Source organism: Fopius arisanus, unplaced genomic scaffold (genome assembly GCF_000806365.1).
Source record: "Fopius arisanus strain USDA-PBARC FA_bdor unplaced genomic scaffold, ASM80636v1 scaffold00043, whole genome shotgun sequence".
NCBI classification, from domain to species: domain Eukaryota; kingdom Metazoa; phylum Arthropoda; class Insecta; order Hymenoptera; family Braconidae; genus Fopius; species Fopius arisanus.
The window spans coordinates 408,081-424,823 of record NW_011887782.1 but is presented as its reverse complement, the minus strand read 5'-3'; the positions used below and the strand labels follow the sequence as shown (position 1 = coordinate 424,823).

At 33.3% G+C, this 16,743-nt stretch overlaps 4 protein-coding genes across 6 annotated transcripts in view; 2 read left to right on the top strand and 2 right to left on the bottom strand.

Annotated features, from left to right (window-relative positions):
• The window catches only part of LOC105267003 (DTW domain-containing protein 1), a gene marked incomplete in the record, with an annotated part of 6,835 nt that extends 2,093 nt beyond the window's left edge, over positions 1-4,742 (top strand). The window contains 1 exon segment of the mRNA XM_011305570.1: positions 981-4,742. Coding sequence (XP_011303872.1) covers positions 981-1,451 — 471 coding nt within the window.
• Positions 4,743-5,390: 648 nt separating this feature from the next.
• Cds (CDP-diacylglycerol synthase) lies at positions 5,391-11,308 on the bottom strand. 2 transcript variants are annotated; one of them, XM_011305562.1, is made up of 9 exons: positions 11,216-11,308; positions 8,403-8,527; positions 8,218-8,314; positions 7,971-8,147; positions 7,380-7,582; positions 7,167-7,323; positions 6,944-7,096; positions 6,749-6,877; positions 5,391-6,002 (listed from the first exon to the last, which is right to left on the bottom strand). In XM_011305562.1, the coding sequence occupies exons 3-9, from the start codon at positions 8,272-8,274 to the stop codon at positions 5,772-5,774; spliced, it is 1,107 nt and encodes a 368-aa protein (XP_011303864.1). In that variant the 5' UTR covers positions 8,275-8,314; positions 8,403-8,527; positions 11,216-11,308; the 3' UTR covers positions 5,391-5,771. The 2 variants fall into 2 exon arrangements, with proteins under 2 accessions (XP_011303864.1, XP_011303863.1); XM_011305561.1 differs by lacking the exon at positions 11,216-11,308 and adding an exon at positions 9,084-9,353.
• A 144-nt stretch (positions 11,309-11,452) lies between these two features.
• The window catches only part of LOC105267000 (uncharacterized), a 7,114-nt gene continuing 1,823 nt past the window's right edge, over positions 11,453-16,743 (top strand). Inside the window, exon 1 of the mRNA XM_011305566.1 lies at positions 11,453-11,583. Coding sequence (XP_011303868.1) covers positions 11,560-11,583 — 24 coding nt within the window. The 5' untranslated portion in view covers positions 11,453-11,559. The remainder of the gene's footprint in view (positions 11,584-16,743) is intronic.
• LOC105266999 (uncharacterized) overlaps positions 13,523-16,743 on the bottom strand; it is a 4,016-nt gene continuing 795 nt past the window's right edge. Inside the window, exons 2-4 of one of the 2 annotated variants that reach the window (XM_011305563.1) lie at positions 14,428-14,602; positions 13,895-14,299; positions 13,523-13,807 (exon numbers count right to left, since the gene is read on the bottom strand). In XM_011305563.1, coding sequence (XP_011303865.1) covers positions 13,713-13,807; positions 13,895-14,270 — 471 coding nt within the window. In that variant the 5' untranslated portion in view covers positions 14,271-14,299; positions 14,428-14,602 and the 3' untranslated portion in view covers positions 13,523-13,712. The remainder of the gene's footprint in view (positions 13,808-13,894; positions 14,300-14,427; positions 14,603-16,743) is intronic. The other variant, XM_011305565.1, reaches the window with a different exon arrangement.

Genomic DNA, 16,743 nt, shown 5'->3' with positions numbered 1-16,743 from the left:
GAGGCTAAAGGCTAAGACGAAGGGGCGCCTATCAAACCATGGTAACAATGGTAATAGGAAAAAGGAAAAATGTAAAAATAAAAAAAAAAAAAAAATTTAAAACAGCTTCCGGTCGGAATCAAAAAATGGGAAAAATTATTGAAGGGCGCTAACTTGCGACCATGATCGAAAAGGATCTACCAAGTTTACAAAAAAATATTACTCGCAACTGGATTGAGTAACAGCGAGACACAACGGTAAGCTGCATATTTTTTATGAATTTTTTGTGAACTCGGTGAATCTTTTTCAATCAATAACACGATTTAGCGTCCTTCAATAATGTTTCCTCTTTTTTACCATGATATTTTTTAACCATCGAAGTGGTTGCCCCAACACAAATTTGGTCCCGAATTTAAATATATTTTAGGCTAACAAGATCAAATTTAAACAAAAGATCGCGTTCGATGAATGGTCCATCCAGGCCGCAAAAGAAAATTTTTTTCTGACCTAACAAATGAAATGCATGAATAGTCGCAAACCCAAAAGTGATCGCGAGTACTAAGTATTGAATTGAGTAATAGTATATAGTATAGTATAGTTCTCACTTGGGAAAGAAAAACAGATAAGTCTTCCCCACGTGCAAAATTGCTAAGCACGTGTGGAAGGCTTGTCTGTGTTTCCTCTCGATGGCTGAACGTGATTTTTCAACACGGTATAGGCAAAAAATTCGTTTAAAACAATTGATTGATAGTTTATAGACGAATCGTAACTTTATTTGTTCACAAGAATTCAAATTTTATATTAGTATTTGTTAAAATATGCCTGATGATGTATTTGGTCACCTCAACTACCTCAACACCTCAACACCTCAACTAATTTTTTTTGCATTTTAAATGAAAAAAACATTTATCAATTATTACTCAATAGTCATAAAGAATTAACATAATAGAATTAAGATAATTTCTATCGCAAAAATATTGAAAGAATGCTATTTTTTTCAGGTTGTTCTAATTTTTCCAAGTAAAGATGCGACAAGTGTCGAAAACCTATTTTTCCAATCCCAGCATATTACCGGGAATGTTACCTGCAAAATTCCAAGTTTGCCAATAACGAGAGCAGTATTTATCGATAGCACGTGGCATCAAACTAATTCAATTTACAAAGATAAGAGATTACACAGTTTACCATGTATAGTACTCAAATCCCGAATCTCCCAGTTCTGGCGACATCAGAAGAAGAGCCCGCGTTGGTATTTGGCAACTATCGAAGCAATTCACCAATTTTTAATGGAATTACATGAGTGTGCCTATGGCAAAATCGATAACTACGCTTTAAAAGAGACAGATCTCTCAACCAAAGAATATTGTGGACAGTATGACAATTTATTATATTTCTTCAAGTACATGTACGAAAAAATTCACACAATTTATGACCACAATCACTTATGGGCTTACAAGAGGCCTTTGATTTAATTTAATAATGAAAATAAAAAAGACCAATATTTAAATTCATTAATCATTAGCTGAATCATCTTCCATTTTTTATTTTTTATTCTCTTCTGCATATAACTCCAACGTACTTTAAACTCTACAATAAATTTTCGTGAAAATCCGTTTATACATCGTCATTTCTGCATTTCGTCATTTAATTTTCACGAAAAAACTAAATGTTCGCATCTCATTGTCACAAACATTGTATTTTCAATGTTTTTTAAATTAATTTATCATCAACAATGTGATGCAAACACGCTATTTTATTTCTTTATAATAACTAAACAGTATTTTTGTCGACCACGGGGAGATGGCCAGGCGCCCAGCACCCAGAAGAAGTGAGGCAGTCGTCCATTTAATTTTATACATAAAAAATGTCCCCATTCTTCCCTACCCATCGTGGTAGTAATAGGATTCACGTTATTTTTATTCTAGAACTTTTGTTCACAAGAAAATTCTTGAACAATCAATCAAAAATATACGCAACATCAAAAGACATCAACTATTTATGTTATACCAATGTCATGCAACACAATTAATATGATTTCAGTAGAACTACCCAACTGTATTGATAAATCCACTGTCTATATAAGTCTTCTTCATGCATTAAAAATAATTAGTAATCAACTATTGACAACCATCGAAGTAACACGGCCAAGGAAGAAATACACACCATTATGGGTAACAATAATGAGAAAAGATGTTTCTAATTGATTTTCGTTATTCAACTTGATTGAACCATTAGTTCTAAAATAACTCATATAATTTCTCGCATTTCTCATCTTCATTCTATCGAGCACAGAAAAGATCTTGAGACATTAAGATGCGCTTACAAATTATCGTACATGCACGTATTTCCCTCCTTAGCTGAAACATTTTAAGAGGAAAACATCACACTACATACTCATATGGATTGCAGCCAAGACTTGCCTTTTAATTTCCTGTTTTGTCTACAGAAATTATTACTTATGCTTTTATTAATATATTTTAAGGAAGGAGGAACATAAAAAATTACAATCCATCGAACAGTTATTCCTGCTAGTCATGAAATGTGCTCTTTTCCTCACCTAAAATAAAATATAACTATTATTCGGTAAAAAAAAATCCATAGATTTTTGCAATCCTTTTGTCTCTGAGAATGTTTAGAATATAATATGTAAAGCACACCTATGCCTTATTAGTTGTTAGCAGTGCGCATTTGGATGTTCGTGGTACGGATTTGCGACAATTTAATAATTCTGACCAATGGTTAATAGGCCTCTGTGTTTGTTCTTACGTCGAGCCGTAATGCTTTGCATAATTACAATACTGTGTTTACATTTACTACAGTGAAACCGCGCTCAGTTATTTATATTTCTTTTCCTTTTTAATAGCCTATAACTCGCCCATGCGGAATGAATATACATTCATGTTACTTTATATTATCAGATACTCTTGCCGTATTGTTTATTTTTCCTAATAGAAAAATATGGATACGCTTTTTGGCACAGCTACGTTAAGAATGCAACTTCAATGTTTAAAGAAAGATAAATCGATATAAAGTTTTCTCTGCAATAATAAGTAGATAAATTGTATCATTTCATTCTTTCAACAAATTCAGAATGTTAATTATTAATATGTTAATATAGCATGAATTTAGATTGTTGGAATGGTGTAACCAAGGAGGACAACAAAAAGTATCATGATACCTTTTAATGGTACAAAGAAGGAGAAATACTGTAAAAATTAAACTTTGGTCCGATCCGACTATTTTCAATCCGTAATCCATCATTTCATCAAACTCAGGAATTAAGGCTTCAACCGATAGTTAAATGAAAATTTGTTAAACGTTTTTATTTTAGTTAACAGTTGAAAGTTGCATTACATTGTAAAACTTATCTAGAATTTTTTTCATGGTTTTTCTATTTTAAATTGCTATTCAATTTTTCAGAAACCCCAATAAACAGAGAGTAACACATGATCTACTATGACAGATGATTACTATGAAAATTAGAGAAGGATGAACTTGAAATTTTGAGACAATTACATATAAGTAACTGATGCAAAAAGGCTTTTCCAACATTAAAAAAATATTTCTGTGATTTTCTATATTGAAGTTTCGGAGTAGAAGAATGTCGTGAGTTTATGGCAAGCAGAGGAGTCCATCAACGGTCAATTATAACAATAGCACGTGGTGCTACCAGTCCATAATACTTCTATCGTTGGATCACATGAACCATTATCGTTAATAAGTCCAACAATTCTAAACTATTTGATTGGAGCGAGGTTAGAGTCGCGGTTTTCTCGAGTCTATTGATTGATATCAATTTAAGCATAGCTAACGATAATTATCGCATCGATAAATTTCAGATAAAAATGACGATTGATTAGGACAAATTCTTATAATTTTACGTCACGACTAATCATAATTTCATGACAGTGACAGTGTAATAAAAAAAACAGCAACAAAATTTTGATATTTTTGCCGGATCGGTCGTTCAGGAAGTGTTATCAGAAAAATTAACGATTTCATGCCCCTCATTCTCATGATAACCATTGACACGAAGTAACTCTTCATAGTAAATCATGCACGTTCTAATCTTGTTTTAGGAGAATTAGAAAGCTTCATGTTAAAAAAGTTGCGAAGAAAATTTTGTTCCATCAATTTTCAACCAAAACAAAAACGAAAATTATTCATTTTTGTAGGAGGAGGATAAAATTAGTTAAGGGAGATCTGAAATCTTCCAGAAACCTACGATGTAAATGACCTCTCCATTTCACTTTTTCTTTCCCTACCGAGGTATATTAAACTCCAACAAGACAAAAACACGTCGTCAAAACCTTCTAATTTTTTTTGGTTTTCTTTTTTATGAAAATATTCATATTATGGGGCTCTCTGCAGTATACTGTAAAACCAAACAACAAAAGTTACATAAAAAATTGATGAAAAGCTATGGAGATACCGTTCGTAAAATGATTACACTCGATTTTGAATAAATTAACTGTCGACGTCATCGTCAATATCATCAATGCGAACAGATAAAGAAGCCAAGTACTTCGAAATGAATTACTTTGGCATAACATTAATCGCATAATCTATTTTTGTATTGGGAGGATATGGAGCTATTATTTCACAATTTAAGCAACAGTGCAATACTACGATTAAGGCGCAGATAGACTATCTATCGAACTTCATTTTTTGTTTAAATTGTATCTTTTTAGCCTGAAATTTATTACAATTTGGGATCAATTTGTGTTGCAGGAAGCACTTGAAGGGTCATTAAAAAATCATTTAAAAAATTAAAAAATCGAGAAATCGAACGATTGCAATGCTTCCATTCGGAAGCAAAAAGAGGAAAAATTATTGAAGGGTACTAAAGAATGATATTGTTTAAAAGGGATCTACCAAGTTAACTAAAAAATAATAAAAAATACGTATCTTAAATAGCCTGAAGGGCAATAATAAGCTGCGTATCTTTCATTATTTTTTTGTACACTTGGTAGATCCCTTTGAATCATTACCGCGATTTAGCGCCCTTCAATAATTTTTCCCCTTTTTTTATTTTTTTATAACCATTCGAGTGATTTCCGCAACACAAATTTGATTCTAAATTTTAATGTATTTTAGGCTAAAAAGATAAAATGTAAACAAAAGATGACGATCGATAGATAGTTCACCCGGGCCTTAATTGGAATAATTTCTCGACATATCACTAGTAACGGAAACGTATAATTTAGATGAAAAATTTTATGCCATAAAGCTTATTTGATCTTCAACCTTTCTGTTTCGTAAACATAAATTGATATGTCAACAGTTAAATAGTGTGTAAATTACGAGAATTTGACGTTATTCCTTCAGTCACCAATGACAACACCAATTCACTCCATATCCTTAATAAAACCACAGGCGTCTCCCTCGGGCTTAAGAAACTCAATTAAAACGAATAAAAAAAATATATATATTTTTTGTCTTCCATGTACTTTCTGAATAAGAAAATACTTCTGTACTCTGCGGCGACTTTAAACAAAATTTTCCACTCTTGTAATTTTTAAAATGATTTCTTGCACAGATGCCCGCTAAAAATAAATAAATTTTTCTTCCTAATATACGATCAGAAAATACTATTTTAGTGGATTATTTCAAGATAAGTTTTTGTAATAACTGGAATGGCCGATTCAGCATAGAATGTCGCTTACTTAAACGAATTTCTAAGTGAAAATCATCGACCACGCATGGCTCATTTCTTTATTTATTTTTAATAAAAAAAAATTAATTGATCGCAGATCTTTTTCTATCTTCCACAAGGTAGATATAATAGCGATTTAAGGTATTGTGGTATTTAGAAGATCCCTGTGTTCGAGTGAATCACGAAGTGCTGTGAATAATTGTAGCTGCTGTTCAGGTTTTAAACTATAAACTGCTTGCAGTAATTTTTGGGGCGATGCTGTGTGAATGAAGGAAGAAATGTACACGTTAACAAATGTTGCCATCAGGTACTGACAATCGAATCTATCCATTATGCCACCGTGACCAGGGATGACATCTCCAAAATCCTAAAATCATTGGTACATTTTCATAACTGCCCCCAAGTAGTCATCATAGAAAGGGGGGTGTAATCACCACGAAAAATGGGACAGACTCACATGAACAAATGTAGACATGAACAGAAATACTTTTTTGTCACTGTTAGCCCTTTGTTTTTTCCCACGTCCCTGGAAATTCTTAGTCTATTCCACATATCGTCAGGCAAAAAAAATTCGAGTATTAACAGAATATTTTTATATTGGTGATAATGAGACAGAAAATCCGTCATAATTAATTTTCTTTGCAGCTTGTCACCGTCCCACTTCTATATTCATAAGAAAACTTTCGATTTTTAACCCTATTTTAGAGTTTAAACGCTATCAATTATCACAAAATATCTCCGCCGATATCTAACTGCCACATCGAAAATCGATGCCTGCAAAAATCCAAAAGAAAATAACGAATTCCTTCTACTCTAACTCGTTTTCTGCGAGTATGAAATTTTTCAGAATTTCCAGAGAGACATTGAAAGAAAACAGGTGGCTGGAGAAAGAATGCCCCACACCAAGGTTGTGACCAGAAATTTGGTTCGTCACGCCTGGCCAAAGAAAAATTTTCTCCTTCATAATGATTCATTGTAACTTGCGCCGCAAGCTTATATTAAAAGAAAAAATTTATTTGGCCTAGTAACGATCCATAGTATTTCTGTAAAGGTATCTACAGTATCTACGAAGGGGGCATTAGCATTGTGTAAGAGTAAGATAAGTATGTTTACTTTAATTTTAAATGCGCGTTTGAATCCACTAGCGAAGAATCCTCCAAATGGTCCAATCACTGAACTGAATACCGACATTGACAGAGAGTGAAGTAAGAATGGATACACCGTGATTGTTTGTTTGCCGAACTGAAAGAAATCATAGCATAAAATATTCGATTGCACTCCTAGCACGCTATAACAAAAGCTCCATACCACTTTAGTTATAATGTGTAAACAATTAGGAATAGGATATTCCTGTGGTCGATAAAGACTAGAAGGTTCGCAATCCATCGTCATTCTCCCCAAACTCTCACTGTATTCAATTGGGCAGACAAAGTAACGATATTGACAGAGACCATACGACATCTGAAATCAAATTTACCATTAAAAAAATCATTTTTCTAGAAACAATCGCTTATATAACCGATCATATTACCAATAGTCCAAGTACAACCGTTGAGAAACCACCCCCAATGAATCCTTCCCAAGTTTTTTTCGGTGATAATTTTATCAGAGGCGTTCGCCCAAAGAAAAAACCAAAGACGTACGCCATAACGTCATTGATGACAATCATGCTTACGGGCACAATGAACCTGAAATTGATTGAGTTGAGCGATTTGTCAAATTAATGCAAAAAATTTCGCCATACCATATTAGTCCTTCAAATATATTTTGTATGATTAAATAACTTTGTGTGACAACAATCAAAAGTGCCACATGGGTCCACGCGAAGAGAGAGAACTGCTTCATGTAATACTTTTTCACCAGCGATAGAACAAACCAAACGAATCCCACGATGTACAAGCAAAATGATATAAATCGATGATAAGTAACTAACACTCTCAACAAATCCTGTAAAAAAAAAGAACTTTTAAATAAAAATCTTACTAATATTTTGCAATAAATTATGTAATTCCGACAGAGGCCATTATAAAGTTCAGCAGGTTAGATAGGCTTTTATTGATTTTATGTCAGATGCCTTCAATAATAAGCTGAGTGTAACTCAGATCAGTTCATGCCAATTGGATTATAGATCTATCATTGTTCCTACATAATAGTACTCTATCCCTTCTATTTTCTATGAGCTATCAATTGAAAAAAGTAGAAAAAAATAGGACACACATGATTTAAATGTAGTGAATGCTCCATTAATTAAAGATGATTCTTAAAATATCTTTCAAACTAAAGAAAGTTAATCATGAATGCATTATGCTTCCGATATCCTTCCGTTGTCACTCACCGTTCTATTGATGACTACAGCAAAATAGTCCATCAGATTCTCTCCATAGAAAAAATAATTGGATGTTATGAGGAAATACCAGGATAGTGATCTGAACCACGGTAATCCGTGGATTCTGTACACTGCATATCCAATGTTTATAATCTCCTCAAAACACTTTACTTGTACTAGTAAAGTCTGAAACAAAAGATGGAATGTTGAAGAATCCCAAAAAAATTCTTCTGTCTTGTATTCAATGAATACTGACTGTAACCATCAGTGCTAAAGGTCCTCCATAAATAATAAGACCAAATCCGCCAATCATGAGCCATGTGAAAATACCTCGGACAACCCAGTTTTTCCAGCTGCAGTAAATTCATACGTCAACATCGCATCAGATTCATCAATTATTTCTATTAGTATGTCGATTTGTCGTAATAAAATTATAAATACCGATCGGGTAAGCCAGAAAGTATGTGTCCAAGAATATTCGGGGTATGATCGGTGCCTTGTGGAAGAGCCTTAACCAACTCATCGACTTCGAGCTTTCCATCATCTTCGGATTCAATGTCTTCTCTCTGTAACAACGAGAAATCATTCACGAGAATGTTTATGAAAATAGAATCCCTCAATAAATTGACCGGATGAAAAATAGATCAGTATTAATTTTCCTATGGTCTATCAGGTTTAGTGGGTTTTAACAGGTTTTGAATTTGTGGGCTATATTTTCTCCTGACCTATTTCTTCTGCCTGCAGTGAAATTAAATTAAATGAGATGCAAATCAGTATTGACGATTATGTATTGACACAATAAAACAAACAAAATATTCAGAAATTTGTTAATCCTTCGGAATAGGATCAAGTCAATTTGACGGAATGAAAATGAATAGTTTGAAATAATAATAAACTAAAAGCGGATAAATGTTTCTATAAAAAAAATATCGATTTCCCATCAGTGAATATTGTACACCATTATCATCACCAGTGATAAATCAGTCCAATGATGTCAGAAAGATGATTCCATGTCTACGAGAATTAATGATACAGTTTCTTTGACAATTCTAACTACTGTAATCTAAAAACAATAATTTTTAATTATATACAAACGAAAAATAGTTCGATAATAATATCTACCTGATCTTCGCTAGTGTCACCACTAACTCCTAACGTTTCACCTACATTTCTCTTTCGTAATTCTGACATTTTATTTTATTGCTGATTATATTATTTGACTTGATGTTACTCTACGCAATAATTTTCTTGTCAGTATACGATTAGTGGAAATAACGGTGCCGTATCCCTTCACTGTATATTTTACATCTTTAAATGATGAACCCAGTGGGGCGGACGTGACAGACAGTTCCTTAAAGTTTCTCGCGCAAGTCAAAATCGGAGGTTAGCGCAATAAAGAGACAATAGTCGGAACTCGTCGGAGCTATTCGGATGATTTCGGTGCGGATTGAAAAATCGATTCTCCTTAGGAATATTCCACATGTAACGTGTGGGAGATGAACACAATCATTATACATCGCAAAATAATCAAAAATTTAAAGACCCACTCTTTTCGACGATCGCAAGTTTGCCCTCAAGTCTAGACTCTAGAGGGATTCATTCTCAAATTTCTTGAGACATTATAAATTGCCATTAACGTTGCCATTAACGACGCGTTAACGCAAAATTATTTGCAAACCCCACACATTCATTGTAGAGCCTCCTTTATATCCAATAGAGCAACTTAATAGAAAAAATAATCATTCCTGGAGATGAGGATGAGATTACAATTATGCTAGTACGCATGTCACTCGTTGTCACTGATATTGCATAAAAGTCCACTTTGTGCTGAACTCAGCCGCCTTTTTTTCTTATTTAAAAATATCTTTACAACATCCGCAATCAAATTATGTTTATCATTGTTGTTTAATATTATGACCTTAGAAAATCATCAATTCAAATGAATTGAACTATAAATCAGAATAATATTTTCTGTGGTCTTTTAACCGAATTTCATCACAATACATGGAGAGAAATTTTCAAGGAAATTTTATAACTAGTCCTATAAATTATTCATCGGCCTCGCTTTTTCCTAGTGTCGTATTAAATTTTTTTTAGAAAATTGCTATGGCGTTAAGCGGCTAATATGGTGAAACTAAAAAGATACGTATTATTATATACATGGAACACGTTTGATCAACTTTGGGACAAAAAAAAAAAATTTCTAACTGAGGAAGCTAAATTAAAAATGTATCCCTGCCAGGTAAATAAGTTTACCTGGTAGAAATACATTAAGGACCGGTTGGATTATCTGGAAAAGATAATTTACTCCAAAATTGGGATTCCTAATTACTCTGGCAATTAATCGTTTTTTTCAATAATTGTTAGCTAGCGTTCTAGCGGTTGTCAACGACTATCGGCTAACAATTATCGGAAAAAACAATTAATTGGCGGAGAAATTAGGAATCCCAATTTTGGAGTAAATTATCTTTCGGAGATACTCCATCCGGCCCTTAATTTAATAGTAATTTCTTTTTCCGTGGATTTTACTTTATAGTTGGAGTTTTTCCCGTGCATTCATAAAAATCAAATTTCAGCAAATGCGTTAGATAAAAAATCATTCGTTGTTACAAAAACATTGTGCTCCATATGGTGGAATCATCCATGTTCCTTGAGATATTTCTTTATGGAATTGTGTATAAATTTTGTTTATTCGGCACAAAGAACTTTCCTGCGTGGTAAAATTTCCCAGCGAGGAAATAGTATATTATGCATCAAGGGCGGAAAGTCAGTGTTTTCCCGCCCAAGGCGCACACGCTATTTTTCAACATTCCTGCAAACGAAACTCCGTGTTTTGCTGTCTGGAAAGCGGTAGGAAAGTGCATACTTTCCACTCTAGGGTGAGTAGATGACTTTCCGCCCTTGGGAGCAACTTTCCATCCGCTTATCAGAGAGCAAAAAGCAAACTTTCCGTGCAGGTGTGTTAAAAAATTCATTCTTCCTCCCGTACTTTCGGTAAATAAATGTGAAAGTGTAGGGCGTCCGGTAACTAGGTACATTAACCGCCATTGTCTTGGCAGATCATCATTATTTTCATTCATATGAGAGAAATTAGAGGTAAAAATTCATTTAACTATGTATGATTAACTCGGAAAATTCTTTATGATTCGACTTTTTAGCTGCAATAGTATCAACGACATATTACAATTTAACTCCATTATGGATTAACCGGCGCCTTCAGTCAAAGAAATGAATAAAATCTAACAATGACTTACACTTGACGATTACTTGAATACTTTGACATGTCTTTTCAAACTTGTTCTTGCAAACATCGGCGATCAGCAATTTCGCTATCAGCAATTTCGCTATCAGCAATCAGGCGATCAGCAATTTCGCTAGGCACATTAAATAATATTGGTATCTCGCACGTTCATTGACGCCGGATCTTCAGATCTACAAAGGTTATTGAGTTCAGTAACATCAGTGTTTGTGTTGACCACCTATTTTTTTCTAGAGAAAGACATACATTTGTGTTCATTATGGAGGTGAATTTAGATAAATTTATTTTGAAAATAATATTCTAAATACGCTCGTATATTCTATTAGTTTTCTTGTGAATATGAGTTCGCCACATGAGTCAAAGGTAAGTGTGGAATTAGATAATTGTAAAGTTATGACAACCCTCATTATTCTAGAACTAACTGAACTCACTGGCTATCCAATAAGAATTGTAAACAAGTAGCTATAACCTATTAAAAACCCCTACAATTATTACATGAAGTCTAACGAAATTGAATAAAAAACAAGTGTAAATAATTCAGTGATGAAGTTGAAAAAAATATATCGAAGGCTTAAAATTTAAATATTTCAATGTCCCAATTTAAAATTAAGTGAAAAACATTACGTCATTGGAGAAATAAACTTACATTAGGGGAAACCGGCCGAATCCACCAGAGAAACTATTGAAAGGGTGGCTCCCACGAGCGCCACTTTTCCCCCATCAAATGCAGGAAACATGACAAAATGAAAAAAATCATATATGTGGAAAGAACAAAAAAAGGAATAAGAACCGCCCAAATATTTGATTGTAATATTGTCAACACCTAGTTACTGTCATAATGTTTGTTATGAGAAAACAATTGTTTTATATCTAACATATAAGTATGGGGGGCTGCGTCTGCAATCACTTAAATTATAACATCATTTGCAGCAATTAGCATATAGTTTGTCAATGTGAATTCAAAAATTTCTGACGGCAATAGCCTAGAAAATTTCAAAGCTGTGATCCTTATCTTTTTAATAAACAGACATTTAAGTTTGTTCTTCAGAATAATTATATCATTGGCAAATTATGGATGGACAATTCTGTACAGAGGAAGAAAATGATCTAATTCATAAAAGAGTAATTAATTTGTGATGAAAAGTAATTATTTTATCAATTTATTCCGATGTATTAGGACTGCTTCACAAACTACGCATAATTATTCTACCGCGATTGAATTGCACACTTGTTATAATTAAATCGTTACGTTTGCTAATCGTCAGATATAATGTGCAATAAATCTACTGCATTAGGATCAATAGACGTATACGTCGTTTCAAATTTATAAAAATCTGACTAACAAGTAAGTGATAATGTTGAAAGATTAGATCGCATGACAACTGAGTCCAAATCAAAGAAATACACAGAGTCAAGCGCGTATGTTGTTTGGGAAAAAAAATTCATGCATGCAGACTAAAATCAAAAAAGCATTCGTTACAAAACTTGTAGTTAAAAAACGTGAAAGTATGTAATAATTACTAGACCCGCGATTGAGGCAAATGCAGTTGTGTTATGGACATTTGGTAATTGGACCGCTATGTGAAAAAATAATTGTGTGTCCGTCTTGTAGTTAATTAAGGACAAAGTTCGATTTTTCCAACAAAACTGTTTTACCATTGAATTTTTTATCATCTGAGTTATTAACTACCAACAGTCGATTTATGATCAGCTGTTTCCAAATCTTTACTTTAATTGTTACTCACAGAGCTGAGGTAGTCAATAGTTACTATTACCTATTTTTGAAGTGGATATGTCTGTTTTCGATCTGAGCAAGTTAATAAATCTTTCACTTTTCTCATCCATAAAAATCACACTCGATGTCATAATAAACAGATAAAAATTAATAATTTAATCTCAGTGCAGGTCTTTGTTAAAGACAGAAACCACTCCCATAGTCGAACCAAAAGGATGAGACCTGCACAGCACGAATCCCGGAAAAAATATCCCAGGGAAAAAATATCCCACATATTCAAAACGTGTTAAAACTCGCTTAATTTAATTATTTTTTAATTTAATTATTTTTTTCGTTGTCTATTTTTTCAGGGACTTTAATTTTCTTATGGTCTATCAAATTGGGTGGGTTTTAACACGTTTTGGGTGCATGGGCTATTTTTTCCGGGGATATTTTTTCCGCCTACCGCACAGCACACATGCTATTAGTTTTTGTTCTTGTATAAAAAGAAGGGAAAATCGAGTACAGAAAAATATAATAGTGGAGAAAGAAAATGAATTGCAAAAAGGAGTCATTCATACAAGAAAATAATTTCACACAGTCAATTAACTGAACATAATCAACATTTAAATTCTCTCTCCGTCCTTCCACTCAAGTTCACTTCGAAATCCATCTTACAGAGTATCTTACAGAGTAATAATCATCACTTAATATTAAAAAGTCATCTGCATAATAGCAAAATAAAGGAAAAAAAATATCATAATGGTTGTCCCGCTGGTCAGTGCTCCAATAATCCTCCAACAATGTAGCCAAATGACGGCGTTTGAATCCTCCTTTTTATTAGTTGCATGTGCGAAAATGGCGTTTCATAATCTACAACAAAAAACAAATGAATCGTCCATTAAAAAAAATACTTCTTCACTCCTCTTCTCTTATTATTTCTTAATGAATGAAACTTACTCGTTCCTCTTTTCGTTACTTCCGTATGCACAAGTTCCCTAATTGACGAATTGTTTCCTGACCTCCTCCAACTCTTTTTTGGACAGTGACCTCTCCCCCTTGACAATCTTTGTCTCCTCCACGTGATCGTGATTGCTGATGCGTTAGTCTCTCTTATCAATGCGGAATTAACGCAACTGTGCCCCTCTGAGCTTTCATTGCACTCGGTCTTGGTGTTGGTGTTATCGAGCCTCTTCTTTATCCCCTTAATATTATTACTAGTGAGTGGGATCGAGTGGTCCTCCACAAGCTCTTCATTCTCCATGGGAGTGAGTCCATTGATTGCTTTATCAGGGATCGTGGGTGGCCTTGGTCTTCCTGGGTGCATCGAAGACATTATTCCATGAGCTTACTCTTATTTTGAAACTGTGGAAAAAAGCTCCAGAATTATCGGTTTTCAATAATTAAAAATTGAATGAAAATTAAGAAATTTATAAAGTTAGTAAAATATAATGAATAGGAGAAACAGCAAGCAACCAATACATTAATCTTACCAGTTTGATAAACCCGAAATTGGTAAAATCAACGTGGAGGAAGGAGAAAGAAACAAGCAGTTTGCCGTTCCTAGCCGTAGAAGACATATGATTGTTACTTCACATGTTATTTATTTATTTTTTCTATTTTATTTTGCCATCAATTTCATTGATGGTTGGCTTCCGAATGGAGTACCTGTAATCTCTCAAATTTTCATATTTTTGGAATTAAGCCTATCTTCAATATGAAACATTATGGTCATAACAGAAAAATTTTTGCCAAATTTCAAGCTGATGGTTCGATTTTCAGAATCAGAGAACGCTTAACAAAAATTTTTCCGAAAAACATGAAACAAACCTTTCAACATAATATTTTCATTAAATTATTTCAACATCATCATGTAGGCATCATTATCTTTTGTTAACATTTTAATTTTTATAATAATTATTGACTTTTGTCCATACATTAATTTTTTTATGGTAGTTTCTATGGTAGGATTTCAAATAAGCGGACTTACTCGATCACCTGCACATTGCACATACACATTTTTTTTACAGAATTGGATAATCTAACATTGGAAAATGTTAACGCTTCTGTTCAGGAAAAGATCATCGCAATATTTGACTCTCCTCTTGAATGAACCATTGAATCTCCTGAATAAACCATTTAATCCTGCCTATCTTCAATCCTGAATCTACTGAATCTGCTGAATGAACCATTTAATCTAGCCTATCTTCGAAACGAAACATTATGGTCATAACAGAAAAATTTCTACCAAATTTCAAGTTGATAGATTGATTTTTAAAAATCAGAGAGGTTGTACGTCGCATTTTTTGTAAAACATGAAAATTGAAATATCTTGAGATTTTTCTTCGAACGCGTGAAACTCTTCGGTTCATATAATTAGGGCATAATGTACCGAATATTTTGCAAAAAAGAAAAATAAAATCAATTTTGTCGTTTTTGAGATATTTGAGAAAATCGTTTCAGATACAAAGTTGAATATCTCGTGAACGAATCATCCGATTTAGCCCATCTGCAATACCAACCATCGCAGTCATAAGAGGAATCTTTCTGTGAAATTTCAAGTTGATAGATTGATTTTTAAAAATGAGAGAGGGTGTAGTTCGCATTTTTTTGAAAAAAATGAAAATTGAAATATCTCGAAAACTTTGTAGGAACATATACATATATTTTGACTGATCCATATAGAGCACATTGAGACGAACATTTCAAAAGAATGAGAAATGTAAACGGTTGGATAGTTTCTGAGATATTTCCAAAAAAACTTCTCAGAAACAATCATACATATTTCAAGAACTACTCAACCGATCGGGCTGAAATTCAGCACAGATGAAGTCCATATTAGAACCTATGAACTGACCAAATTTCAGATTTTTGGGAATTAATTTACCCAATTATACTCCTTCTTTTGTAAAAATTAACTCTCAGCTGACCATAATCACATATACACACGGTCTACAAACGCGGTATTTTTACGTTTCAGATCATTCTACATCATTTCCAGGCAAAATAGGAGAATCGAAAAATCGAACGATTGCAATACTTCCGTTCGGAAGCAAAAATAATATAGACTTGATAACAATGACTATAGAACACTGATTCCATGATCCAATAATGTTTTCAACTTATTTGGACAGTTTGGAAAGCTAAGCATTGTGCACCACAAATTCCACAAAGAATTGATGCTTGGCTCCTGAATGCTTCCAAAGTTAAAATTTGCGTTCAATTATGCATAAGCACCAGTGGTAACATGGTAAGCACACAACATTCAAAACTGAATGGGAACATTGACAACACAATGATTGGTTGACATTCCCCACTGAAAAAGGAGGAAAGCGATCTAAATGATTTTCACGAAACGATGAACCTGAATATTTTAGAGGGATAATACAATAAAATAATTAAATGATACCAAGTATGGCCTAAAAATAAAGAAGAATAAGTAATTACTAATTCTCTCGTGATGTGGAACAATGCAATAGGTTAATCTATCTCTTTAGCGGTTTTTGTTGCTTCCGAATGGAAGCATTGCAATCGTCCGATCCCGACCGGAAAAAAAAAATTCGAATTTGGCTTGGAAACGATGTAGAATGGTCTGAAATGTAAAAATACAAAAGTTTTTAAGAATGTCTGTGGTGCCCTGGCCAGGGGTGATTTTTTAGTTAAGAAAAGATAAAGGTGGGTAAAAAAATTCCAAAAAATTTGAAATTTTGTCAAATAGTAGGTAAGAGTTGAGGCTAACTATGGAATGAAAATTCTGCTAGATCGGTCAAGCCGTTTTTGAGAAATCGTGATCTGTTTATAAATCGTTT